At 45.9% G+C, this 25,976-nt stretch overlaps 1 protein-coding gene and 1 pseudogene across 3 annotated transcripts; one reads left to right on the top strand and one right to left on the bottom strand.

Annotated features, from left to right (window-relative positions):
- The first annotated feature begins 885 nt into the window (after positions 1–885).
- Positions 886–24,951, top strand: PSMD9 (proteasome 26S subunit, non-ATPase 9). Of its 2 annotated transcripts, none has more exons than XM_082640806.1 (6): positions 886–1,125; positions 5,731–5,833; positions 10,256–10,467; positions 12,547–12,648; positions 24,158–24,243; positions 24,565–24,951. In XM_082640806.1, the coding sequence occupies exons 1-6, from the start codon at positions 988–990 to the stop codon at positions 24,590–24,592; spliced, it is 669 nt and encodes a 222-aa protein (XP_082496932.1). In that variant the 5' UTR covers positions 886–987; the 3' UTR covers positions 24,593–24,951. The 2 variants fall into 2 exon arrangements, with proteins under 2 accessions (XP_082496932.1, XP_082496931.1); XM_082640805.1 differs by having other exon boundaries at positions 24,155–24,243.
- On the bottom strand, positions 15,305–16,233 carry LOC309815078 (large ribosomal subunit protein eL6-like; annotated as a pseudogene). Its single transcript has one exon. The product of its transcript is annotated as a large ribosomal subunit protein eL6-like (transcript).
- Positions 24,952–25,976: the final 1,025 nt, after the last annotated feature.

Below are 25,976 nucleotides of genomic sequence, written 5' to 3'. Positions count from 1 at the left end.
TAGGTGATGGGGTATCCTTTTCAGTGCAAAATATTAGGGGGGACATGTTAAAATGTTAAGTGTCATCATTTGGTTAAGCTGGGTTCAAATTTGGGCTGTTTATTTTGCTAGTTGGGCAAGTGGATTATTGAGATGGTTTTCTCAGCTGTCAAATGAGGGTAATAATAATCCTCGCTTATGAGGTTGTTGAATTCATACACCGGGCCCTTAGAACAGTGTGATGCATTGTAAGTATTTGATAAATTATTACTATTACTATTACTGTCATCATCAATACTATTTTTACTAAAATTTACAGAGAATTTAATATGAGACAGGCACTGAGTCCAGTGCTCAATACTTCACCCCTCCAGTACCTAGGACAGTGTATGGTACGAAGGAGGCATTCAATAAATATTTGTTGGCAAAATGTCAGCACTATGACATAGATTGCTATCAATGCCCAACCAACTCACAGATGAGGAAACTGAGGCTCAGAGGAGTGAAGTAGTTTACCTAGGTCACTACTGGCAGTAAGAGGCAAAAGCCCAGATTTGAACCCAAGCTTGTAGGGTTTGGGAAACAGGGCAGGAGGAATCTGACTATTTTGTAAACTCTCAAGCGCTGTGTAGATGCAGAGCTGAAATGGAGCACCATGCACAGTGCGCTGGTACATACATGCAGTAGGCGCTCAATACATAGCTGAATGAATGAGGAAAGAAAATGAATTAACTAGATAGAGTTCATCATGTCCTGGTCGCGGCCAGCGCTTGGGTGGGACCGGGAAACCTTCCGTCTTTATACCTCCCCTCCCACCACGGGACCGCGTGTTCCCGCAGTGTGGGGCTTCCGGTGACCACGCCCCGCCGACAAACCACGCCCCTCGTTTTTCCAGGCTTCCGCGAAAGGCCGCGGTGTTTTGGCCCGCGGGCGGAGCCGTAGGTGCAGTCTTCTCGGGCGTCCGCGGTCGGGAAGCCGGCCGTCCGGGCTCCCGGGTAGAGGTTCACGATGTCGGAGAAGGAAACGAGGCAGAGCGGAGGCTCCCCGGAGGCCAGCGGGGTGACTGTCAGCGACATACAGGAACTAATACGGCGCAAGGAGGAGATCGAGGCTCAAATCAAAGCCAATTATGACTTGCTGGAGAGCGTGAGTGTGGGCACGGGGCTCCCGGGCGGGCGTGGGAGGCGCCCGGAGGCCTTCCCGACCCGGCCCCCAGACCCGGGGCGGGAACTGAGAGACCGGGGCGGCCTCCGCTTGAGCTCTCAGCTGTGGATCTCTCCCTCCCTGGGAGGCCCAAGGCGCCGCAATTGCGGCCTCTGTGGGCAGCAGGCAGTGAGGCAAATAACGTGAATAACTAAGAACAGTTAGAATTGATGTTCTAGCAGGTATTTGTGAAATTCTTGTTGGGTGCTGGGCGCAGTTGTTAAGCGCTTGACATTGGTTAACTCGTTTAATCCTCCCAACAACACTTTGAGGTGAGTTCTGTCGTTTCCCCCATTTTAGGGATGGGGCAACAGAGGCATTACTTAAACCTGCCTCAAGCCAGAGGGCCAGTAAGTTTGCAGAGGCAGGTGATAATCACCTCTATCATCAGTTCTTGTTGAACGGTTACCAGATGTCCTGTGCTTTACTAACCACTTTACCTCAGAGCTTCTTAAGCTTTAGTGTGTATGCGAATCACCTGGAGAGCTTGTTAAAATTCAGATTCTGTTGGCGGACAGGTGTGTGGGAGCAGCTACTGCATTTCTAGCAAATTCCCAGCGATGCTGATGGCACTGGTCTAAGAACCCAGCTTTGAGTGACAGGAAAGGCTCGTTATCCTTATTGTATAAGGAGGCAACTGAGGCCCAGAGTGGGTCAAATCCTTGCCTAGGGTCAGGTAGGTTGGAAGTGGCAGTGGTGGGACTAGTTCTTAGGTCTCTCTGGCTCCAAAACGGATACAGTTTTTCTTAAGCCACCTAGTGTAAAACCACAGATCAATTTGCAGGGGAAGAGTAAATGAATTACATTCTATGTAGGGCGGATGGAATGCATTTTAGGTGATGGGAGTAAGATGAAGTATCATATGGAGGTCAGAGTACCATTTTACTGGGTGCTGACTATGTGCCTGAAGGGGGCCGGTTTATGTATGTGTTATATCGTGGAATCCTCTCAACTACTTTGTGAAGTTGGTTTGTTACCCTGAGGTTCAGAAAGGGGAAGTCACTTGTTCAGAGTCACAAAGTGGGATTCAGATCTTATGCCTGTTGAACCCAGAATCTGTGCTTTCAAGTGTTGTGCCAGCAATTTCTCACACCTTAGTTACTTTGCTACTGCAGGCAGGATATGCTCTATCTGTATACCTCCTGTACTGTTACTCCCTTGATATTTTTCAAGTTGCCTCACTTTTTAACTTAGATAGTTTTATTTATTTATTTATTTATTTTATTATTATTATTTTTTTCGGTACGCAGGCCTCTCACCGCTGTGGCCTCTCCCGTTACGGAGCACAGGCTCCGGACGCGCAGGCCCAGCGGCCATGGCTCACGGGCCCAGCCGCTCCGCGGCACGTGGGATCCTCCCGGACCGGGGCACGAACCCGCCTCCCCTGCATCGGCAGGCGGACTCTCAACCACTGCGCCACCAGGGAAGCCCGATAGTTTTATTTTATTTTTTATTTTATTTTATTTTATTTATTTATTTATTTTTTCTTTTTGCGGTACGCGGGCCTCTCACTGTTGTGGCCTCTCCCGTTGCGGAGCACAGGCTCCGGATGCGCAGGCCCAGCGGCCATGGCTCACGGGCCCAGCCGCTCCGCGGCATATGGGATCCTCCCAGACCGGGGCACGAACCCGTATCCCCTGCATCGGCAGGCGGACTCTCAACCACTGCGCCACCAGGGAGGCCCGATAGTTTTATTTTTAAAGGAAATCTTATAACTTCACAGCATATGAAAAAATGAGACTCTCTTTCCTTAAATATAAGATAAAAGTATATATCAAGGTGATCCATCCAACTCTCTGTCACCTGATAAATGGATAACTGAAATGTGGTCTATCCATACAACGGGATATTAGCCAATAAAAAGGAATGAAGTGCTGGCACATGGCTACAAAAGTGCATGAATCTTGAAAACATTATGCTAAGTGAAAGAAGTGCATCACAAAAAACCACACATTTTATAATTCAGTTTATATAAAATATCCAGAATAGGTAAATCCATAGACAGAAGGTAGATTAGTAGTTGCCAGGGGCTGAGGGGAGGTGGGAATGGGAGTGACTGCTCGTGGGTCTTGGGTTTCTTTTTGGAGGGTGATGGAAATGTTCTAGAATTGATTGTGGTGATGGTTTTATAACTCTGAATATTCTAAAAACCATTGAATTGTACACTTCAAGTGAGTGGATTGTATGGTGTGTGGATTGTATCTTGATAAAGCTGTTAAAAACAAAATGGAGAGGCCCAGAGATAACAAGTGATCTGGAGGTGATATAAAGACCAGCACCAAATGGAGACTTTCTCCCTGATTATTGAAGGCTTGAAAATAATTAGAAAGGGAATGGGTTATTTAATGCCCTGTGTGTGAGTTGCCAGTGGTGTGGGTCCCAACTTTGGAAAGCAGTGTCTGATGTGGTATTGACTTGGAGAGGCCAGTCAGCTCTTAGTCATCGTGGGCAGGCATGAGGCAGATACAGATATTTAGCCCCTGGCACATTTATACTGTATCTATAGAGAGTCCTGCGCTAAGAGAGTATACGAGACACCCTTCCCCGCGAATAGGAAACAGTAGGTGTAACCCAGAGGCTTTCAGAGAGAAAAGGACAGACACGAATGGAATCCCTTCCACTAGCACGTGTGTACACTAGGCAGCTGGTCTCCGTGCTGATAATTACAGCCATCACTTATTACTTTCTATGTGTATTAATTTCCTAGGGCCATCATAACGAATTACCACAGCTTGGTGGCTTAAAACAACAGAAATTTGGGCTTCCCTGGTGGCGCAGTGGTTGAGAGTCTGCCTGCTAATGCAGGGGACACGGGTTCGAGCCCTGGTCTGGGAGGATCCCACGTACCGCAGAGCAACTAGGCCTGTGAGCCACGACTACTGAGCCTGCACGTCTGGAGCCTGTGCTCCGCAGCAAGAGAGGCCGCGATAGTGAGAGGCCTGTGCATTGCGATGAAGAGTGGCCCCCGCTTGCCACAACTAGAGAAAGCCCTCGCGCAGAAATGAAGACCCAACACAGCCAAAAATAAATAAATAAACAAACAAATAAATAAAAAGCCAAGCATTTGAAGCCCTTAAAAAAAAAAAAAAACACAACAGAAATTTATTCTCTCACAGTTGTGGAGTCCAGAAGTGTGACATCAAGGTGTTGGCAGGTTTGATTTTTTTCTGGGCGCTCTGAGGGAGAATCTGTTCCATGCCCCTCTCTGGCTGCTGGCCATCCTTGGCTTGTAGCTGCATCACTCCAGTCCCTGCCTCTGTCTTCACATGGCCTTCTCTCTGTGTCTCTGTGTCCCAAATCTCCCCCTCCTTTATTTTATCAGGATACCCATCATTGGATTTAGGGCCCACCTTAAATCTAGGATGATCTCTTCTTGCTGATCCTTCACTTAATTATATCTGCAAAGATCCTTTTTCCAAGTAAGGTCACATTCACAGGTTCTGGGGTTTAGGACTTGGACGTATCTTTTGGGGGCCGCTGTTCACCACTCTGTGAATGTGCCTGGCACTGTGCTAAGCACCCTACCTAGGTCAGCTCGTTAATTCTCAGAACAGGTGGGAAGGGAGGTAAGTGCCGTTATTCCCATTTTATAATTGCAGAAGCTGAGGCCCAGAGAGGTGAACCTCTTAACCAAGGTCACCCAGATTGTATGTGGCAGAATTGAGCTTGAAATCAAAGTCTGACTGAAAAACCCTGCTGTATGTCATATAACATATTTCATTGCTTTTGTGCACCATGCTCTGACTTATGTAGGAAAAGACTTTAAAACATTAAAACAAGGGAATTCCCTGGCGGTCCAGTGGTTAGGGCTCCGCGCTTTCACTGCCAAGGGCCCAGGTTCAATCCCTGATCAGGGAACTAAGATTCCACAAGCTGCGCAGCACAGCCGAAGAAACAGACAAACAAACATTAAAACAAATGTATTGTTTTCCATAGGGAATACATTGCCGTGGTCAAGATTCAAAATCTACAAAAGGATACATAATAGAAAGTCTCTCTCCCTCTGCTGTCCCCTAGCCTCCCCATTCCTCTCCGCAGATGGCAGCTGGGGTTCCAGTTCAGTGTTCCTTCCAGGGATGAAAAGCCCGTTTGAAGGCCCCTTTACATCTCTTTTTATTTTCAGAAGAACCAAAGTCCTGCCTCAGCTGAGTGCTCTTTGAGGTTTTTACTCCCCTCCAGCTTCCAAGGCCACCAGCCAGGTGTCAGCTGCCCACAGGAAGGAGGGTTTGGAGGAGTGGAGGAAGAGGCTGGCCTTGGGGATGATGCTCAAAGGAATCTTTAGTTTTATCTGCACTGCTCTAACTTCAAAAAAGGAGAGTGGATTCATGCATTACTGGTGTTATTAAAAGTCAGTTAAAAAATGGTGCCCACCACAGGGAGCAGTCGTGAGAGGATGTGGGAAAGGACCTGGTCTGTGCCACGTGATCAATATATGGCCTCTGTCATTACTGTCACCTGTATTATGACTGCAGAGGAAGAGAGTCTGGGGAAAGAGGCCCGAGGACTTCATACCTGTGAAATCTTTTTGACCTCATTTCTTCCCTCCAGCAAAAAGGCATCGGGATGAATGAGCCACTGGTGGACTGCGAGGGCTACCCCCGGGCAGACGTGGACCTGTACCAAGTCCGAACCGCAAGGCACAACATCGTCTGTGAGTGACCCTCTCTGGGGATGTTCCCCCACCTTGTAGCAGGGGATGTTTAAGGCACACAGAGGAATCACCAGTGTTCCATATTATCTGCTTCCTTTGCTTCTGCCTTGATGGGATCATCTCGTTGTCCCCATCGAGGGACTGAGAACTAAGGGAATGGGTTAGACTCTAGGGGTCTGTCTTTATGGTTTCATTTTTCATTTTGTTTTTAGGAACTTTGCTTCATTGCAGAAACTTTGATTGCAGTAACAACAGAACCCGAGTCAGATATTGCTTATGATCCCAATCAAATCAGTTACGTCTTAGGAAATATGTTTAGCTGTTAATGATAGTGACCTAACTATGGTCACTCAAACAGAAAATAGCTCAGTTCCTCAGTAAAGACGTTTGGAGGTAGGCAGTGCAGGGCTGGTCATCAGAAACTCAGGCTCTGCCATCCTTAGGAAATTCATCCATCTTCAGGGTCACCATGTCCACGTTCCAGGCAGGAAGAAAGGGAAGGAAGAAGGTAGGAAGGGCACAAGCTCCTGTGCCAGCTGGCTCCCCTCCTGTAGAGGATCTGTCCTGCAAGTCCCACTCCCACCCCCTGAGTCAATTTCTGCTTTCCTCTCATAGGCTCCTCTGCCTGCAAGAAATGTACCCCACAATGGGCATGTTGCTATCCTAAATAAAATCTCTTATTTATGTGTGTGTATATGTATTGTATGTATGTATACACGTATGTATTTATTGTCAAGGAACAGAGAGAATAGAGGTTGGGTAGTTTATTAGTCTTCTGTTTCTGCTGTAACAAATCATCACAGACTGAGTGGTTTAAAGCGTCACGAATTTATTATAGTTCTGGAAATGAGACATCCAAGTGGGTCTCACTGGACTAAAATCAAGGTGTCAGCAGGGCTGTGTTCCTTCTGGAGGCTCTAGGGAGAATCCATTTCCTTGTCTTTTCCAGCTTCTAGAAGCTGCCCACACTCCTTGACCCGCAGCCCCTTCCATCTTCAAAGCCAGCAGTCACATCTCTCCAGCTTCTGGGTTTGGCCTCACATCTCTTTCTCTCCCTCTCCTGCCTCCCTCTTTCACTTATAAAGACAGTTGTGATTACGTTGGGCCCACCACCTGGATAATCCAGGACAGTCTCCCCATCTCAGGGCCCTTAACTTAATCACACCTGCAAAGCCCCCTTTGCCATGTAAAGTAGCAAATTCACAGGTTCCGGGGATTTGGATGGGAACCTCTTTGGGGCCACTTTTCACGCTGCCACAGGTAGGCAACCAGCAGTCTCTACCACAAAGTCATATTAGAAGGGAATTTATCATCCACCATTCTCCCTTAATGACTTCTGTTTTACCTGTGAATCTTGACTCTATATACAGCGTGCTTTGGTCTAAGGCCAGGTTTCTCAGTGAGAGTACAGGTAGCCCTGGGGTGAGACACAGTTGAAGATGCCAAAGTTTCCTCAAAGTCACACTATGATCATAGGACTTCTTAGAGCGTCACTTTTCCTTGAAGATGTTGGGAAAAGAAGCATGCCATTTTAATATTAAAACAAATAGGAAGATACAGAGTAGGGAAAAACCGTGTTAAGACAGTCAGACTGGAGGGAAATTTGGGGCTTTTGGCTAAACCCTTGGACGCCCCAGGGAAGTAGTCCACTTGCTCCCCAGTTAGGAGGATTCTGGGAGAAATTTGAGAAGCCCTAGCCCACAGTGTGAGGGCGGGCACTGACTTATTTTTTTCCAAATGGTTGGCCTGATGTTACAACACCATTTAGTCTGTTCTTTCTCCGTTAATTTGCAACACTAACAATATTGCATATTAAATCTTTAGATGTGCTTATGTCTCTTTCTGGGCTTTTTGCTCTGTTGCACTGATCTCTCTTTTTGGGTGCTAATATCATGCCATCTTAATGACTTTAATATACGTAAGAGTCTGAGCGATTCCTTATTGGTCTTTTGAAAAACTATTCTCACAAGTTTATTTTATTTAAAAAATAGACTTTTAAAAAAATTTTATTATTTATTTTTGGCTGCGTTGGGTCTTTGTTGCTGCGTGTGGCTTTCTCTAGTTGCGGTGAGCAGGGCCTACTCTTCGTTGTGGTGCGTGGGCTTCCCATTGCAGTGGCTTCTCTTGTTGCAGAGCTGGGCTCTAGGCGTGCGGGCTTCAGTAGTTGTGGCTCTCGGGCTCCAGAACGCAGGCTCAGTAGTTGTGGCTCATGGGCTCTAGAGCGCAGGCTCAGTAGTTGTGGCACACAGGCTTAGTTGCTCCGCGGCATGTGAGACCTTCCTGGACCAGGGCTCGAACCCCTGTCCCCTGCATTGGCAGGCAGATTCTTAAACACTGCGCCACCAGGGAAGCCCTAAAAAATAGACTTTATTTTTTAGAACAGTTTTAGATTTACAGAAAAATTGGGAAAATAACACAGAGAGGTCCCGTATGCTCTGTACCTAGCTTTCCCCATTACTAACATCTTCCCTTAATATGTTGCCTTTGTTGTCATTGCAAGTGTGTTTTTTGAAATGTACTTTGGAAACATTTTGTTCAAGGAAAAAATTTTTTTTGAACTCTGATTAGAATTCCAGTATATGGTGTATGAAGTCATTCATTCCTTTACCCAGCAGCAGTCGCTTGAGACTTCCTGTGTGCCAGGCCTCTCTGAAGGCTCTGGGGTCCTCGTGGAGCTTATCACTTGGGGGACCTTTTCTAGTCAGAGTGACCGTGTATTATACACTGACGCCATCTGCAGTCTTCCCGCCCAGGTTCATGTCTTCATTTACTCAGGTCTGGGCTCCTTCTCGTGTCTGCACCTGTGGGTGGGGTGCTGGAGGCGCGTCATGCCTGAGGGCCTCGCCCGTCCTCCACAGTGCCGGGAGCAGAGGAGGAAGGTCAGGCGGCCTCGCGCGCCCACCGTCCAAGGTGCCTGGAAAGTCTGTGGCCTGTGGATGCTAGATGTGGACTGGCAGGCAGTGCTGGTTTGTTCAGGCCTCTGGAACTCTTCACAGGGACCTGGCTTTTTTTTTTTTAAGTTTTTTTTTTTTTTTTGATGTGGACCTTTTTTTTTTTTTTTTGTGGTACGCAGGCCTCTCACTGCTGTGGCCCCTCCCGCTGCGGAGCACAGGCTTCGGACGCGCAGGCTCAGCGGCCATGGCTCACGGGCCCAGCCGCTCTGTGGCATGTGGGATCCTCCCGGACCGGGGCACGAACCCGTGTCCCCTGCATCGGCAGGTGGACTCTCAACCACTGTGCCACCACGGAAGCCCGATGTGGACCATTTTTTAAAAGTCTTTATTTAATTTGTTACAATATTGCTTCTGTTTTATGTTTTGGTTTTTTGGCCACGAGGCATGTGGGATCTTAGCTCCCTGAGCAGGGATCAGACCTGCACCCCCTGCGTTGGAAGGTGAAGTCTTAACCACTGGACCACCAGGGAAGTCCTAGGGAACTGGTTTGAATGAGGTGCCGAATCCAGAGCCATAGAGGAAGTTGTCTTTTTTTTTTTAAATAAATTTATTTATTTTATTTATTTATTTTTGGCTGCGTTGGGTCTTCATTGCCGCGCGTGTGGGCTTTCTCTAATTGCAGAGAGCGGGGGGCTACTCTTCATTGAGGTGCACGCGGGCTTCAGTAGATGTGCTCGCCGGCTCTAGAGCGCAGGCGCATGGGCTTAGTTGCTCCACGGCATGTGGGATCTTCCCGGACCAGGGCTCGAACCCATGTCCCCTGCATTGGCAGGCAGATTCTTAACCACTGTGCCACCAGGGAAGCCCGAGGAAGTTGTCTTGAGGTTAAAAAAAAAGAAAAGTTAACCCAGATCCCAGCCACTCCGGTGGCCCGGCCTGCAGAGGTGACTTGCTTGGCCCACACAGTCCTTCCCAACATCCTGAGTTAACCGTCAGTACTGAAAAAAAATCTGAAGGTTTCATCCCCAAACTCCTAATTTCCAGCTTTTCTCCCTGTTGCCTCTCCCAGACTGAATATCACCAGTCACGTGTTGGTTGACTTGGCATCATTTTGTCTTCTAGAGGCATTACAAGAAAAGCGAAATCCTTCTTAGCCCCAGCCTGCTTTACTTGTGTTTGCCCCTTGTGAGCGTTTAAGTTTGTGGCCATGGATTCACCTGGTCAGTTCCCTCCTTCTGCTCACCTTTCAGGTCTCAGCTGAAACGGTACTGCCTTTGGGGAGCCTTCCCTGATCTCCTAGTCATCGAAGTCATCAGGTGTCATTGTAATCACTTGTCTCACAGCTGCTTTCCTTGCAGGACTGTAAGCTTCATGAGGGCAGCCCCTCTGTCGTGTTCACAGATAGGTCCTCAGCTTCTAGCACAATGTCTGGCATATAATAAGTGTTCGTTAAATAGTCAGTGAATGAACGTGTGGGTCTTGTGTCCTCAGCTGTCTTCTCGGCCCCTGACACGGTGCTCTCCTCCAGGCTTGCAGAACGATCACAAGGCGGTGATGAAGCAGGTGGAGGAGGCCCTGCACCAGCTGCATGCTCGCGACAAGGAGAAGCAGGCCCGGGACCTGGCCGAGGCCCGCAGGGAGGCCATGAGCCATGGCCTGGGCCAGAGCCAGGACCTCAGCCCTGCTCAGGCCTTCGCCATAGTGAACAGCATCAGCCCCGGCTCCCCTGCCAGCATCGCAGTAAGCCAGGGCCTGGCCCCCTAAATCCACACCCCGAGGGTGCCTTGGGGCAGGGTTGGGGGTGGGGGGCTGTGGACAGACAGACCCACGCTCTCGCCAGTGCAGCAGACGCCGATGAAGGCCCGCTGCAGCCCAGCAGGAGTCAGCCCCTGCTGCCCACTCAACTAGCTGCAGGGAGACCCTGGGACACAGGGTGAAGGTGATAGATGTCCCCAGAGAGGGAAAGAGGCTCTCTTCTCAGGGCCGATTTTAGCTGGGCATTGAGTAATGGACACGAGAATGACAACAATAGCTGCCACTTGCTGAGCCCTCGCTTTGCACCACATGTCCTGCCAAGTGAGTTATAACTTACTTGGTGTCTTTAGAAAAGTTTTAACAGCTTTATTGGGATATAATTCACGTACCATAACTTTAACCCTTTTAAGGTACATATATGATTCAGTAGCTTTTAGTGTATTAACAATCAATTCTAGAATATTTTCATTATCCCAAAAAGAAAACCCAGTGTCAATTCGCCATTACGCCTCAATCCCCCCAGACCCCCAGCCCCTGGCAACCACCGGTCTGCTTTCTGTCTCTCTGAATTTGCTTATTTTGGACATGTCATATATATGTAAATGGAATCATATAATATGTGGTCCTCTGTGACTGGCTTCTTCCTCTTAGTATCATGTTCTCAAGGTCCAGCCATGTCGGAGCACATATCTCAACTTCATTCCTTTTTAAATTTTTTTTTTAATTTTATTTTTTATTAAAAAATTTTTTTTATTGGAGTATAGTTGATTTACAATGTTGTGTTAGTTTCAGGTGTACAGCAAAGTGAATCAATTATACATATACACATGTACATATATCCACTCTTTTTTCCTTTTTTTTAAGATTCTTTTCCCATGTAGGCCATCACAGAGTATTGAGTACAGTTCCCTGTGCTGTACAGAAGGTTCTTATTAGTTATCTATTTTATATATAGTGTGTCTGTGTCAGCCCCAATGTCCCAATTTATCCCTCCTTCATGTTCATTCCTTTTTACTGCTGAGTTTAATGTGCTGTCTGGATAGACCACGCTTTGTTTATCCATTCCTCAGTTTCCATTTTTTGGCTATTATGAATAATGCTACCGTGAACATGATGCACAAATTTTTATGTGTACCTGCATTTTTTGTTGTTGTTGTTCAGCCTTAGTCTAGTCTTTTTCTGAATTTTATTTTGTTTATTTATTATTTATACAGCAGGTTCTTCTTAGTTATCCATTTTATACTTATTAGTGGATACATGTCAATCCCAATCTCCCAATTCATCGCACCATCCCCCACCACTTTCCCCCCTTGGTGTATGTGGACCTGCATGTAATATTTAATCCCACAGCCGTTCTCTGGGGTAGGTACTAATCTACCCCATTTCACCCATGAGGAAAAGCCTCAAAGACCTGAAGTACCTCGTGCCAGGACGCACAGCTTCTAGAAGGTGGACCTGGGTCCTGCCAGTCGTCTTTAGTGATCACAAGACTGCAGGTTACACACAAGCTCTGTTTTATTCACCACTGTGTGCACAGCATCTGGCACAGAGCTGTCGTCCGCCTGCGACGAGTATTTGTTGAAGGGATGGGTGAATTGTGATCTGTGCTCTTAGAGTGACAGGATCACTCTAGTCCTGGGTCAGTGTTGTGCCCGTGACTGCTTGCCTGGGGGCTTTTAGGGCCAATGCGTCTAAATTCTGACCCCTGAGCAAAATAGGCCAGATGGGCCTGCCTCTACTTGCCCCCAAACCTGGGTCAGAACCCCAGAGAGCTTTTCCCCATTTTCCTCCAGGCCAATACAACTGCCAGCTTTTCTCAGACACTGGGCAGACCTGGCTACCTTTTATTAGATCTGCCCCTGGAGGAACCCCCGGAGGAGGTGGCCCAGTTATCCACCGCCCCTCCCTGCCTGAGGTATCTAAATCCCAGCCTCTTTGCATCACACCTGCCGTTCTCCCCTGTAGGAAACACGCTTATTAAATTGGGAACATATGGGAGGGTAAAGAACACCAGAAGAACATTGAACCTCTAGCCTGATTTTCTGCTTTCCCTTCTCTCCTTAGGGTCTGCAAGTGGATGACGAGATAGTGGAGTTTGGCTCTGTGAACACCCAAAACTTCCAGTCGCTGCAGAACATTGGCAGTGTGGTCCAGCACAGTGAGGGGGTGAGTTGGAGGTATTACGTGGCATCTGACCAGTAACCCTGGAATTGCCGGGGCCAGGAAATGTGGCCGGGGCCTTTGACAGCTGCCCTCAGAGTGCTGTTTCTCAGGCACAGTCCCCGCTCAGGGCCTTCGCATTTGCTGTTCCCTCTGCCTAGAATGCTAATCTTCTTCCCTTACCCCCTCACCTTCCTTCCTTCCCTCCCTCCTCTTGTACAAATGCCACCTTCTCAGTGAGGCCTTTCCAGCCACCCTGTCTAAAATACCCCTCTCCTGCTTCCTACCCCCGTTTTCATTTAACAAGGTTTCTTAGAGATCTCTTCATCTGGGCACACACCTCGCTCTTTTTCACTGCTGCATAGTACTCCATGGTATGAAAGGATAGAAGTTTGTCCACCCGCTGCCTCATCAGTGGACGTCTTGTTCATTTCCAGTTTTATGCCAGTGTGAATAGTCGTGCATACTTGTTCACAACTGTGCACACCTGGAAGTAGAATTACAAGCTCTCAGCAGATGCACACTTAAGATTTTAATAGGTAATTTGAAAAAGTTTTACGCATTTGTAACCTGGCCAACAGTATGTGAGTCCAGTCGTCCCTCAGTATCCACAGGGGATTGGTTTCAGGACCAGTGCAGATACCAGAGTCTGTAGATGCTCAAGTCCCGTGGTTGGCCCTCCGTATCCACGGATTGTGCAGTATTGTATTTATTGAAAAATCACATGTAAGCGAACCTAAGCAGTTGAAACCCATGTTGTTCAAGGGTCAACTGTGTATCATATCATCAGCAGTACTCTATTATTGATCTTTTAATAACTTTGCTAAAATGCCATCTTGTTTTAATTTGTATTTTCCTGATGACCAGTGAGATTAAGTACCATTTCTATGAATTGTCTGTTAGTCTTTTTTCCCACTTATTTTCTATTGGGTTATTTGTCCTTTTTAAAAATTGATTTGTAGGAACTCTTTCTATATTCTCTATATTAAATCTTTGCCTGTTTACACATTGCATATGTCTCTCCTGATTAGCTCCTTTTCTTTTAACTTTCTTTATGGTAACTTTGATTACTTGAAAGTTTTTTTTTTAATTCACTTAGATATCCATTTTGTTAAATTTATTAATATTATAGGGCTCTTTGCTGCCAAAACCATACCTGAGAATTAAAATAAAGAAATACAGTACAGTGCATAATAGTGTAGTACTGTTCAAACAGTAGTATTTTAGAACTTGATTTGTGTGCCTTTTGATAATTTCATTCCTTAAAGATATAATAAAAGTTGAAATTCAAAATGGGCTGCAGCCTTCTAGTTTGTGGCAGAATATGCCATTAAAAAACACTTCCACGTAACCATCTCATCTTGTTTCTCAGTAACGTAACCCCAACAAAATTTTTTTGGCAAAGATCCATACTTTGCAGGAGAAATATGGGGCTCAAAGTCCAGAGAAATTACTAAAGTTTTTGGTTCCCAAATGAAATCTTCAGTTCAACCGACAATTCTTGGTTTGTCTTGCACTCACTCAGCCCCCACTTGGCCACACTGCTCATCCATGTGTAACTCATCAGAAGGCAGCATCAGGCCAAGAAACAGTTGGCCAGTGTTGGCGCCCTGCTAGAGGTCAGGCCCTCATTTCTGCACTGACTGACACCTTCACCAAATCTGTACTTATGCGGAAGTTTAGAATTTTGATTTTGTAAAATTCATCAGTTTTTTGCTTTATGGCTTTGGCATTTTGTGTCTTCTTAAATTCTTCTAGTACTTTTGTCTTTGGCTTTTCTTTAATCCATCTGGAATGTATCTTTTATTATTATTATTATTTATTTATTATTATTTTTTTGGCCACACTGTGCAGCTTGCAGGATCTTAGTTCCCTGACCAGGGATCAAACCTGGGCCCCCTACAGTGGAAGCTCGGAGTCCTAACAACTGGACTGTCAGGGAATTCCCTATTATTGTTTTTTATAACAGTTTAATTGACATACAATTCACATACCTTATAGGTCATCCATTTAAAGTGCATAATCCAGTCGTTTTTAGTCTATTCTTAGACTTGTGCAACCATCACCACAATCAATTTTAGAACATTTTCATCACCTCAAAAAGCCTTGTACCTATTAGCAGTCACTCCCTATTCCCCCCATATATACCAGCCCCTGGCAACCACTAAACTACTCTCTGCCTCTATGGACTTGCTTATTCTGGACATTTCATATAAATGGGATCATACAATACGTGATATTTTATGACTACTTTCACTTAGCATAGTGTTTTCAGGGTTCATCCATGTTGTAGCATGTGTCAGGAACTCATTCCTTTTTTTAAAAATAAATTTATTTACTTATGTATTTATTTTTGGCTGCGTTGTGTCTTCCTTGCTGCGCGCAGGCTTTCTCTAGTTGGGGCGAGCGAGGGCTACTCTTCGTTGCGGTGTGCGGGCTTCTTATTGCGGTGGCTTCTCATTGCAGACCATGGGCTCTAGGGGTGAAGGCTAAAGTAGTTGTGGCATGCGGGCTCTAGAACGCAGGCTCAGTAGTTGGGGCACACAGGCTTAGTTGCTCCGCGGCATGTTCGATCTTCCTGGACCAGGGCTCCATCCCGTGTCCCCTGCATCGGCAGGCGGATTCTTTTTTTTTTTTTAATGGACCGAATTATTTAATTAGGTTCTTTGTAAGTAGTTTAGAACACTACTTTGTGAGGTTAAATTCCGTTTGTAAGAGCGAACACAGAGCGGAGGTAGCCCTGGAGTTGAGGAACAGCTTTGATTCTTTGCAGAATTTGTGAGTCCACAGCTTTCTGATCAACCTTCCGCTGCTCTGTAATCTCGTATTTCTCTCTCTCTCTCTGTTGAAGATCTCACCTTCCTGGTGCCTGGGCTTACGCAGTTTCTTCTTCTTGAAGTAAGCATCAGTGAGATGTTCTGGGATTTTCACACCACTGATACCAATTTTGGTGGAAGTGGCAATGACAAATTTCGGGTGTGTCCTCCGCAGAGGAACTCGATTGAGGGACAGAGGCCCAGTCACAAGTAGCAAAGCCACTGCTCAGCTGCTTCAGGAAAATGACCCTCTTGCCTCTGTGGCGCCCAGTGAGGATAATCAGAATGGTCCCAGGAGGGATGCTAGCGCGCAGTTTTCTCACAGGCTTACTGAAGGGTTTTTTGCCGTGACTCAACAGCTTTCGAGGCACGTCTTCAGTAGGATGGTACCTAGGCATTTTGCGAAGTTTAACCACCCGGGTACCACCATTCTTGTCACCGCCACCTGGTTTTGTGACAGCAACAAGAACCGTCACCTTCTTTTTCTTTTCCACCTTGGATTTCGCTGCCGAATACGTCCTCTTGTACAAGGCCGTTCTGGGATACATAGCCGATCGGGAATAGCTGCCAATGCCTCTGACCAGGACAGGGTTTCGGCTGCAGTGGGGCTTCCCCTTCTTAACCTGCTTCACCTTTTTAACCTTGCCACCAGCATCAGCCTTCTTGGCTTCAGGTTTTTTCTCCTTAGTATCTGGCTTCTCAGCCTTTTCACCCGCCATCTTGCAAGATGGGAAAAAAGGGCAGGTGGATTCTTAATCACTGCGCCACCAGGGAATCCCAGGACTTCATTCTTTTTTATGACCGAATAATATCCCTTTGTGTGGATAGACCATATTTTCTTTATCCATTCATCAGTTGATGAATATTTAGGTTGTTTCCACTTTTTCGCTATTATTATAGAGTAATACTTCTGTGAACATTCTGTGTCAGTGTGTGTGTGGTCATATGTTTTCATTTCTCTTGGGTTTATAGCTCATCTGAAATTAGTTCTTCTGAATGGTGTGAGGCAGGGCACCACACTTAATGTTTTTCCCCAAATGGACAGTAGTTGTCCCAACACCATTTACTGAAAAGTTAGTACTTTACCCACTCATTTCTATTGCCACCTCTGTTATGTAATTCTTATGTGTGCGATTCTTTCTTCTGTTTCTTTGATCTGTTTGTTTGGAGCCTTTCTGGGTTCCCCGGAACAAATCCATTTGTTCCTGCTCTGCTTCCAGTAAACCCCTGGCCATAAAGGGTGTATTGTTTGTCTACTGGTGAGTGAGAAATCACCCCAGAGCTTTAACAGCTTGAAGCATCAAGCATTTATTATCTCATACAGTTTGGGCGGTCAGGCAGTGTCCAGGAGCCGTGTAGCTAGGTGGTTTGGGCTCAGGGTCTCTCATGAGGGTGTGGTCAAGATATAAGCGGAGGCCGTAGGCATCTGAGGGCTTGACTGAGGTTAGAGAATCTGTTTCCAAGATCCCTCACTCACATGGCTGTTGGCAGGAGGCTTCAGTTCCTCATCACAAGGGCCTCTCCACAGTGCTGCTTGAGTGCCCCTCAGCGTGGTGGCTGACCTCCCCAAGAATGGGTGGTCCAAGTGAGAGCAGAGAGGAGTCAGCAGCGCCTGCTCTGACTCAGTCTCTGAAGATTCACACTCTCACTTCCACTTTATTCATTAGAAGCGACAAAGTCCAGCCTACACTCAGAGGGAGGGGACTTAGGCTTTAGCTCTAGAAGGAAGGAATTTCAAAGAATTTCTCCTTGTGGCATGGTTCCTTTGTTACCTCTTTACTGTCCCATCGTCATTTTAGTGAGATTTCTAGAGATGATGCAGATGTAGGTTCATTCTGTCATGTTTACCCAGTCTCTGTTTTTCACTCCTTCCTCCCCACCCCACCCCCAGCTTGCTAGTGTGTCATAGTTTACTCACATCTCTTGGGTACCTTGCTGCACACGCTTCTTTTTTTTTTTTTTTTTTTGTGGTACACGGGCCTCTCACTGTTGTGGCCTTTCCCGTTGCGGAGCACAGGCTCTGGACGCGCAGGCTCAGCGGCCATGGATTACGGGCCCAGCCGCTCCGCGGCATGTGGGATCCTCCTGGACCGGGGCACGAACCCATGTCCCCTGCATCGGCAGGCGGACTCTCAACCACTGCACCACCAGGGAAGCCCCCTGCACACACTTTTAAACTTTGTAGTTGTCTGGGCTCATTGTTAGTGGTTTGCTTTGTAAATACGTCTTTTTTTTTTTCCTGGTAGAGGTAATACATACACATGGTAAAAACAGAACCAAAGAACATGCAATGAAAAACCTCCCTCTCCTCCAGGTGCATTTCCTGTCCTCCAAAGGCAGCCACTTTCCAACTGTGTGTCCTTCATACATCAGCACACAGAGCTACTGGTTGCTTTCATTAAGGTCTAATTGACCCACAGCAACATTCCCCCTTTTCAGTGTCCAGTACTGTGAATTTTTCAACTGTATGTAGTTATGTAAATGTCACCACATGAAGATACAGAGCCGTTCTACAGCCCGAAATGACCTCATGCTTTTGTAGTTAAGCCCTCCCTGCACCCCCATCCCCCGTAAATCACTGATCTGTGCTCCATCCCTGTAGCTTTACCTTTTCCAGAATGTCATATAAGTGGAACTGCAGAGTATAAAGCCCTTTAAGTCTGGCTACTTTCACCCAGTGTCATGAATCTGCCGTTCTTCCACGTTGTCACGTGCATCTGTAGTTCATCCCTTTTCACTGCTGAGTAGTGCTCCACTGTGTAATGAGCCCCAGACTCTTCATCCATTTCCCAGTGTGGAGCATTTAGGTTGTTTTCCAGTTTTTGGTGATTACTCATAATAGCTACTGGTTTTTAATTTGTCTTTTCCAGTTAAATATATTCTTAGGCTCTTTATAGGCCTATAAATCCTTTTTTTAAAAAAACTGAGGTATAACTGACAAATAACACGATATTAGTTTCAGGTGTATAACAAAGTAATTCAATATTTGCATATATTGGGAAACGATTGCCATAGTAAGGCTAATTAACATCTGTCACCATACATAGTTACACATTTTTTTCTTGTGATGAAGACTGTGAAGATTTACTCTCTAGCCACTGTCAGATATGCATAGAGTATTACCGTATACCAGAATGCACAGCGTGGTGACCGTAGTTAATAATACTGTATAAGGCCTTCTTTACAAAAGTAGTCATTGAATGTTTTCTAACAACAGAACCTTTTCTTCAAGTGAAATTTCCTGGGGAATTCCAATATATCAAACAGATAAAAGCTGAGCTGCTGGGATAAGCTAGAGGGGGTGGGGGGACCTCACACCCTCAGGGCCCGGGGTGCTCCTGGAACCAGAGCCCAGCTTGAGAATCAGGGGTCTGGGTTTCCATGGTCTCTGCTCTGTGAATTAAAAGTTTTTTAAAACCCCACAGCATTCTATTGTTAGACTTTTAGGTACTTTCCAATTTTATGGGAACCTGAAAATTAACACTCTTGTAGACAAAGCTCTGTTTCCTTAGATAATTTTCTAAAGGTGAGTTTCTGGAATGCATATTTTCCAAGGAAAAAACCCTTAAATTAAAATAATTTTTCTTTATTGTAAAAATAATGTGTATTTTATTCAGCCATAAAAAGGATTGGTGTACCGATATGCTATAACATTAACGAACCTTCAAAGGACTTCTGGTAAGTGAAAGGAGCCAAACAGAAAGGGCCACATATTTTATTTATTTATTTATTTAAATTTATTTATTTTATTTATTTTTGGCTGCGTTGGGTCTTCATTGCTACATGTGGGCTTTCTCTAGTTGTGGTGAGCAGGGGCTACTCTTCGCTGCGGTGCACGGGCTTCTCATTGCGGTGGCTTCTCTTGTTGCAGAGCACGTGTGGGCTTCAGTAGTGTGGCATGCGGGCTCAGTAGTTGTGGCACAGGGGCTTAGTTGCTCCACAGCATGTGGGATCTTCACTGACCAGGGATTGAACCCGTGTCCCCTGCATTGGCAGGCGGATTCTTAACCACTGTGCCACCAGGGAAGTCCCAGAAAGGGCCACTTATTTTAGAATTACGAAATGTCCAGAATAGGCAAATACACAGAAAACAGAGACAGAAAGCAGATTGGTGGTTGCCAGGGGCTGGGGGAGGAGGGAATGGGGAGTGATTGCTAATGGGTATGGGGTTTCTTTTTGGGTGATGGAAATGCTCTGAAATTAGTTAGTGGTGATGGTTGGACAAGTCTCTGAATTATATACTTTAAAATGGTGAATTTATTGTATATGAATTATATTTCAATAATAAAAACAATGTGTTTTTATTGTGAAAAAGAAATCACACAATGCGAACGTATTTCAAGTAAGAATAAAAGTCCTGGATTTCTCCCTCCCTTGTAGTACCTTCCCTGCTCTGAGTCCTGGGCAAGGTGCAGGCGCTACAACAGGGAACAAAACAGGTCAACCAAGGGTCCGCGGGAACATTTTGTTGGGGGAGATGAGCATTAATCACATAATCACAGATGTGTAATTGTACACTCCAATGAGTGCTATGAAGGGACAGTTCAAGGGGGCTAGGAGAGCCAATAGTGGGGTTCTCATGTAGTTTGAGGTTGAAGGAGAGTGTTCCTGAGGACGTGGCCTCTAAGTGCATTGAAGTTTATCAAGCCCGGCAGGGAGAGGAGCCCAGCAGCAGGGTCAGGGCCCTGAGGTGAGAGGATCAGAAAAGGCTGATTGGAACCCAGAGCAAGGATGAGGGGGAGGGGAGGAGGCTGGGCCCTTCTTCATTGTTCGTGAGCAGGAGTAGGGAGGCGTGCACTCTTCCAAGCTGGAGAGTAACAGCTGTAAGCAGCTTCGTGCCTTGAAAAGATTCCTCCAGAGGCCAGGTAGAGAGCTGATTGGAGGGCTGACAGAGTTTTAGCAGCCAGGTCGAGATGATGGTGTCTTTGACGAATGGGCTGGAGGTGCAAGTGGGCAAATCAGAAAGACATTTAGGATGTGCCATAGGTAGAAACCCTCTGGATTTCTAGCTCTCCCAGGGCCATCATTTCCAGAACTGGAAGCACATCAGTGAAGCTCTCGCACATTTTCCGGGGGTGGGTGTGTATGTCTACAGCGATTGCTTTTTGAAAGAGAAGTCACAAAGAAGACCTGCTCTAGGTACTGTTCTGGATGTTTCCCCCTTTGAAGGGATTTCCATGTTGGTACACGTGTATCGGTACACATGTACCACATTGCCTGGCTTGGTTTCTCATCGTTCGTCCAGCCCCCCAACCTGGACATTTAAGCCGTTGCCAGTATTTGGCCACCACAAATAGTGGTGTCGTGAATATTCTTGTCTTGTGTGAGGGTTTCTGTCAGAGAGATTTCTAGAAGTGGAATTACCGGGTTAAAGGCAATGCACATTTACCGATTTGACAGGTGTCAGCAAGGTGTCCTCCCAGAAGCTTGCGTTAGTTCATGTTCTCTCCAGTAGTGTGTGTGAGTGCTGATTTCTTGACCCCTCCCCAACTGTGTTATTGTCAGTCTTTTATTCTGTGACAGTCGAGGTGAAAAATGGCGTCTTTTTTTGTTTTTCATCATGCTTTATTTTTTCCGATTCAGAGATCCCATTGATAGATCTGCCTTAATTTTTTAAAGTTATGGTAAAATATACATAACATAGAATTTACCATTTTTAAGTGGCATTAAGTACATTCACATTGTTTGACAACCATCTCCACCACCGTCTCTAGAACTTTTTCATCTTCCCAAACTGAAACTCTACCCATTAAGCACTAACTACTCATTCCCATCTCCCCAGGGTTCTGGCAACCACTAATCTACTTTCTGTCTCTATGAATGTGACTGCTCTGTATACAGCCCTCTAAGTGGAATCATACTATATTTGTCCTTTTGTGACTCATGTGTTTCACTTAGCATAACGTCTTCATGGTCCATCCAGGTTGTTACATGTGTCAGAATTTCCTTTTTAAGGCTGAATAATAGGGACTTCCCTGGTGGCACAGTGGTTGGGCATCCACCTGCCAATGCAGGGGACATGGGTTCGAGCCCTGGTCCGGGAAGATCCCACATGCCACGGAGCTACTGAGCCCACGTGCTACAACTGCTGAAGCCCGCACACCTAGAGCCCGTGCTCTGCAACAAGAGAAGCCAACCCAATGAGAAGCCTGTGCACCGCAACAAGGAGTAGCCCCCGCTCACCGCAACTGGAGAAAGCCCACGTGCAGCAACGAAGACCCAATGCAGCCAAAAATAAATAAATTTATATTTTAAAAAAAGGCTGAATAATATTCTGCTGTTTGTATATACTACATTTTGTTTATCCTGTAATCCATTGATGGCCACTGGGTTGCTTCTACCTTTTGGCTATAATGCTATTCACCATTTTGGTGAATAATGCTACTATGAAATGGGTATACAAATATCTGTTCGAGTCCCTGCTTTCAGTTCTTTGGGTATATACCCATATGTTTACTTGCAGGTTGATATGGTTATTCTATTTTCAATTTCTTACAATATTTATTTATTTATTTATTTTGGCTGTGCTGGGTCTTTGTTGCTGTGCGCGGGCTTTCTCTAGTTGCGGCGAGCGGGGGCTACTCTTCATTGCAGTGTGCGGCCTTCTCATTGCGGTGGCTTCTCCTGTTGCGGAGCGCGGGCTCTAGGCGCGTGGGCTTCAGTAGTTGTGGTTCGCGGGCTCTAGAGCGCAGGCTCAGTCGTTGTGGCGCATGGGCTTAGTTGCTCTGTGGCGTGTGGGATCTTCCCGGACCAGGGCTCGAACCCGTGTCCCCTGCATTGGCAGGCGGATTCTTAACCACTGCACCACTAGGGAAGCCCTATTTTCAGTTTTTTAAGGATTAGTCACGCTGTTTTCCACAGTGGCTGCACCATTTTACACTCCCACCAGCAGTGTGCAAGGGTTATGATTTCTCCGCAGCCTCACTAACTCCTGTTATGTTCTGTTTTTTTTATTTTATTTTATTTTTTTTTGCGGTACGCGGGCCTCTCACTGTTGTGGCCTCTCCCGCTGCGGAGCACAGGCTCCGGACGCGCAGGCTCAGCGGCCATGGCTCACGGGCCCAGCCGCTCCGCGGCATGTGGGATCTTCCCGGACCGGGGCATGAACCCGTGTCCCCTGCGTCGGCAGGCGGACTCTCAGCCACTGTGCCACCAGGGAAACCCCACCAGGGAAGCCATCCTAATGGGTATAAGGTGATCTCTCATTGTGGTTTTAATTTGCATTTCTTTAATGATGAGTGATGTAGGCCATCTATTCCTGTGCTTATTGGCCCTTTGTATATCTTTTTTGGAGAAATGTTTAAGTTCTTTGCTCATTTTTTAATTGGGTTGTTGTTGCTGTTGAATTCTTTATATATTCTGGATATTAATCCCTTATCAGATATATGATTTGCAGATATTTTCTCCCATTCTGTGGGTTGCTTTTTCACTATGTTGACAGTGTCCTTTGATGTACAGAGTTTTTAAATTTGATGAATCTTGTTTTAGTTTGTAATTTTCTTTGGTATATTGTACCTGCTTTAATTTTTTTGTTAAGGTAATACATACGCATAGTAAAGAAGAAATAATGGTACAGAAAGATATAAAAGTAAATGTCTTCTTCTCTTACTCCAAACTGCTAGTGCTTCTTTCTGGAAGTAGCCACTGTTAACAGTTTATCTTCCAGAAAACTTTGTATGCACCAAGCAACACATATGTCTATTTATTTATTTAGATTAATTAATTAATATTATTTTTGGCTGCGTTGGGTCTTTGTTGCTTCGCGCCGGCTTCCTCTAGTTGCGGCGAACGGGAGCTACTCTTTGTTGCAATGCGCGGGCTTCTCATTGCGTTGGCTTCTCTTGTTGCAGAGCATGGGCTCTAGGTGTGAGGGCTTCAGTAGTTGTGGCTCGCGGGCTCAGTAGCTCCACAGCATGTGGGATGTTCCCGGACCAGGGCTCGAACCCATGTCCCCTGCATTGGCAGGAGGATTCTTAACCACTGTGCCACCAGGGAAGTCCTATGTCTATTTATTTATTTATTGGATTTTTAGAGCTTTTTTTTATTATTATTTATTTTTAAATTATTATTATTTTTAAATTGAAGTATACTTGATTTACAACACATATGACCTTTTAGGACATATATTCAAATGGATTCATACTTTGCTGGTTTTGTTTTGTTTTTACTAAACAAACTGCTATTTACTATACTGTATTTGAACAGTACCTTATTGAGGGATATTTTGGGTGTTTTCAGTTTTTGAAATTTATAAACAGTCCTGGGATAAATGCTTTGTTCATATATCATCTTGTACTTTTGCAGAATATATCTTATATGCACCTTTTAAAGATGCTTTGTTGTTGCTGGGGGCAGTTGTGTTCTTCCAGGAAGATGGTACCAAATCTGTAGCCCCACTGCCTGCCCCCAGAGTGCCACGTCCTCCACATTCTCACCAGTTGTAGGAATTACGCCTAAAATAAGCATCCTTACTACCAGTCTGGTGGGTGGGGCTTCCCTGGAGGTCTAGTGGTTAAGACTTCACGCCTCCACTGCAGGAGGTGTGGGTTTGATTCCTGGTGGGGGAACTAAGATCCCACATGCTGCGTGGCCAAAAAAAAAAAAAAAAAAAAAAAGGACAGTATCTCAGCATTCTAGCCAGAATCTCTTTGAGTACTGAGGAGGTTGAATATAAAATGAGCTCATTTTCCTTTCAGAAGCCCCTGAATGTGACAGTGATCCGCAGAGGGGAGAAACACCAGCTTAGACTCGTGCCAACACGCTGGGCGGGAAAAGGACTGCTGGGGTAAAGTATCCGTGTCCGTTCATTCACACTGCAGCGTGCACTGGAAGTTTGCTAGACACAAAGCTGCGGGCAGGAGGTGGGGTTGTTGGGAAATGAAGGGAATTTCCAGACTGCCTGTAGCAACTCATGATAAATCCTTGTGGCGGGAATGAGATTCCAGGTATGGAGGTGGAGGGAGCCCTGGTCGCCCTGGTTCTTTTATTAACTGGACGTCTGCTTTGAAAGAATGAAAACATGTAGGTGAAAAGCTCAGGACGGCTCACTTCTGATCTTCCTGAATGGAGCCACCAAACTTACACTGTTCCTTTTTTTTCCTTCCAGCTGCAACATTATTCCTTTGCAAAGATGATTGTCCCTGGGGAACAGAAACAGGAAAGCATATTCCCTTGCCCCAGACTTGGGTCTAGTGGGCATTTCCTCCTCCTCTTCTCTTCCTGAAGCTCAAGGATCTGGAAGAGTCTGGGAGCCTGAACTTCTAGGTGATGGAAACGCTGTGGCCTCCCAGTGTGATCTCTTGGGATTAACTCATTGTTAAAAACTAGATTTGTGTTTAGCATCTTTTGCAAATTTGGCCACAGCCCTAAATGGGAATCCTCTGGATTGTGAGCAAGTGGGCGGGAGTTATTCTGGTAGGTGCTGATGTGACTTTATTCTTCTAGAAATTTTGGTTTTTTCCCCCAAATAAACAGTTTTACAGTGTTGATATGAGCATGTTATCACCCCAGCTGAATTTCCTATGAATTTCTCAAACCAAAGCTCAGATGGGAGTTAGATCAGCCTCATGAAAGTTGGGCAGAATAAACTAACAATTGTACTGAAGTCAAGATTTGACCAACAACATCTCTGGGACATCATCCTTTAGTGAATGGGGGTTCCAAACGCTCAGGCTGCACCTGCGTGTGCGCTGCAGCATTGCTGCTCTGGATACGGGGTAATTGAATCTCCCGGGCCTGCCCTCGGATCAGCACTTTCGTAGACTGCTAAGGTGTGTTGACACTGCTGATGGGAACCAGCAGTGTGTGCAGAGCTGTCTTCTTGCAAATGCTGATTCCTCCTTCCTTCTTCCTTTTATTTTCTCTCTTTAACATGGCAAAGTGAGTTTCAGTGATTCCTAGTGCCTCCGTGCTTTACTTTTTTTCTCTCTTCACCGTATCACAGTGTTTTATTTCCACAGTTCTTGCAGACCACTTGCTGTTTCAGAGGGCATCTGGCACATTCTGCTGAGGCATGCTTGGGTTCCTCAGGACTGGATTTGCTTGGCTTAGATTCAGATATCGGCTCGCCCTGACGGGAGTCAGTACTGGGTGTGCTTCCAGCCATGGGTGCTCATGCTCGACTGGAAAGCCTTCCTGTTGAGTGTCTGCCCCCAAACACCATGTACTCTAGCCGAATATCCACGTGGATTTCCCCCCTTGTAGCCACAGACGTGCTGTGTTTACCAGGGTTTGCTGTTTAAATTGTTTTTCTAATTCCACGTGTTTTCCAATCTTTTATAAGCCCTAGACTATAATAAACACAGCTTGCCCCATCCAGCAATCCCTTTTATTTTTTTGAGATGTATGCAAATGCATCAACCAGCATTGGGGTATGAGGGTGGGGTGGGGATGGAGAGACTCATTCACATCCTCCTAAAATGATAGCAGCAGAGGGTCTTCTGCATCAGTGCCTTTGGCTGGTTTCCTGCAAGTCCCCCCCTTCGGAAACCTCAGGATGGCCACGCAGGTGGGCTGTCT

The sequence above is a fragment of the Mesoplodon mirus genome (assembly GCF_964341445.2).
Source record: "Mesoplodon mirus genome assembly, chromosome: 13".
Classification (NCBI taxonomy): Eukaryota; Metazoa; Chordata; class Mammalia; order Artiodactyla; family Ziphiidae; genus Mesoplodon; species Mesoplodon mirus.
This window is presented reverse-complemented; position numbering and strand designations above follow the sequence as displayed.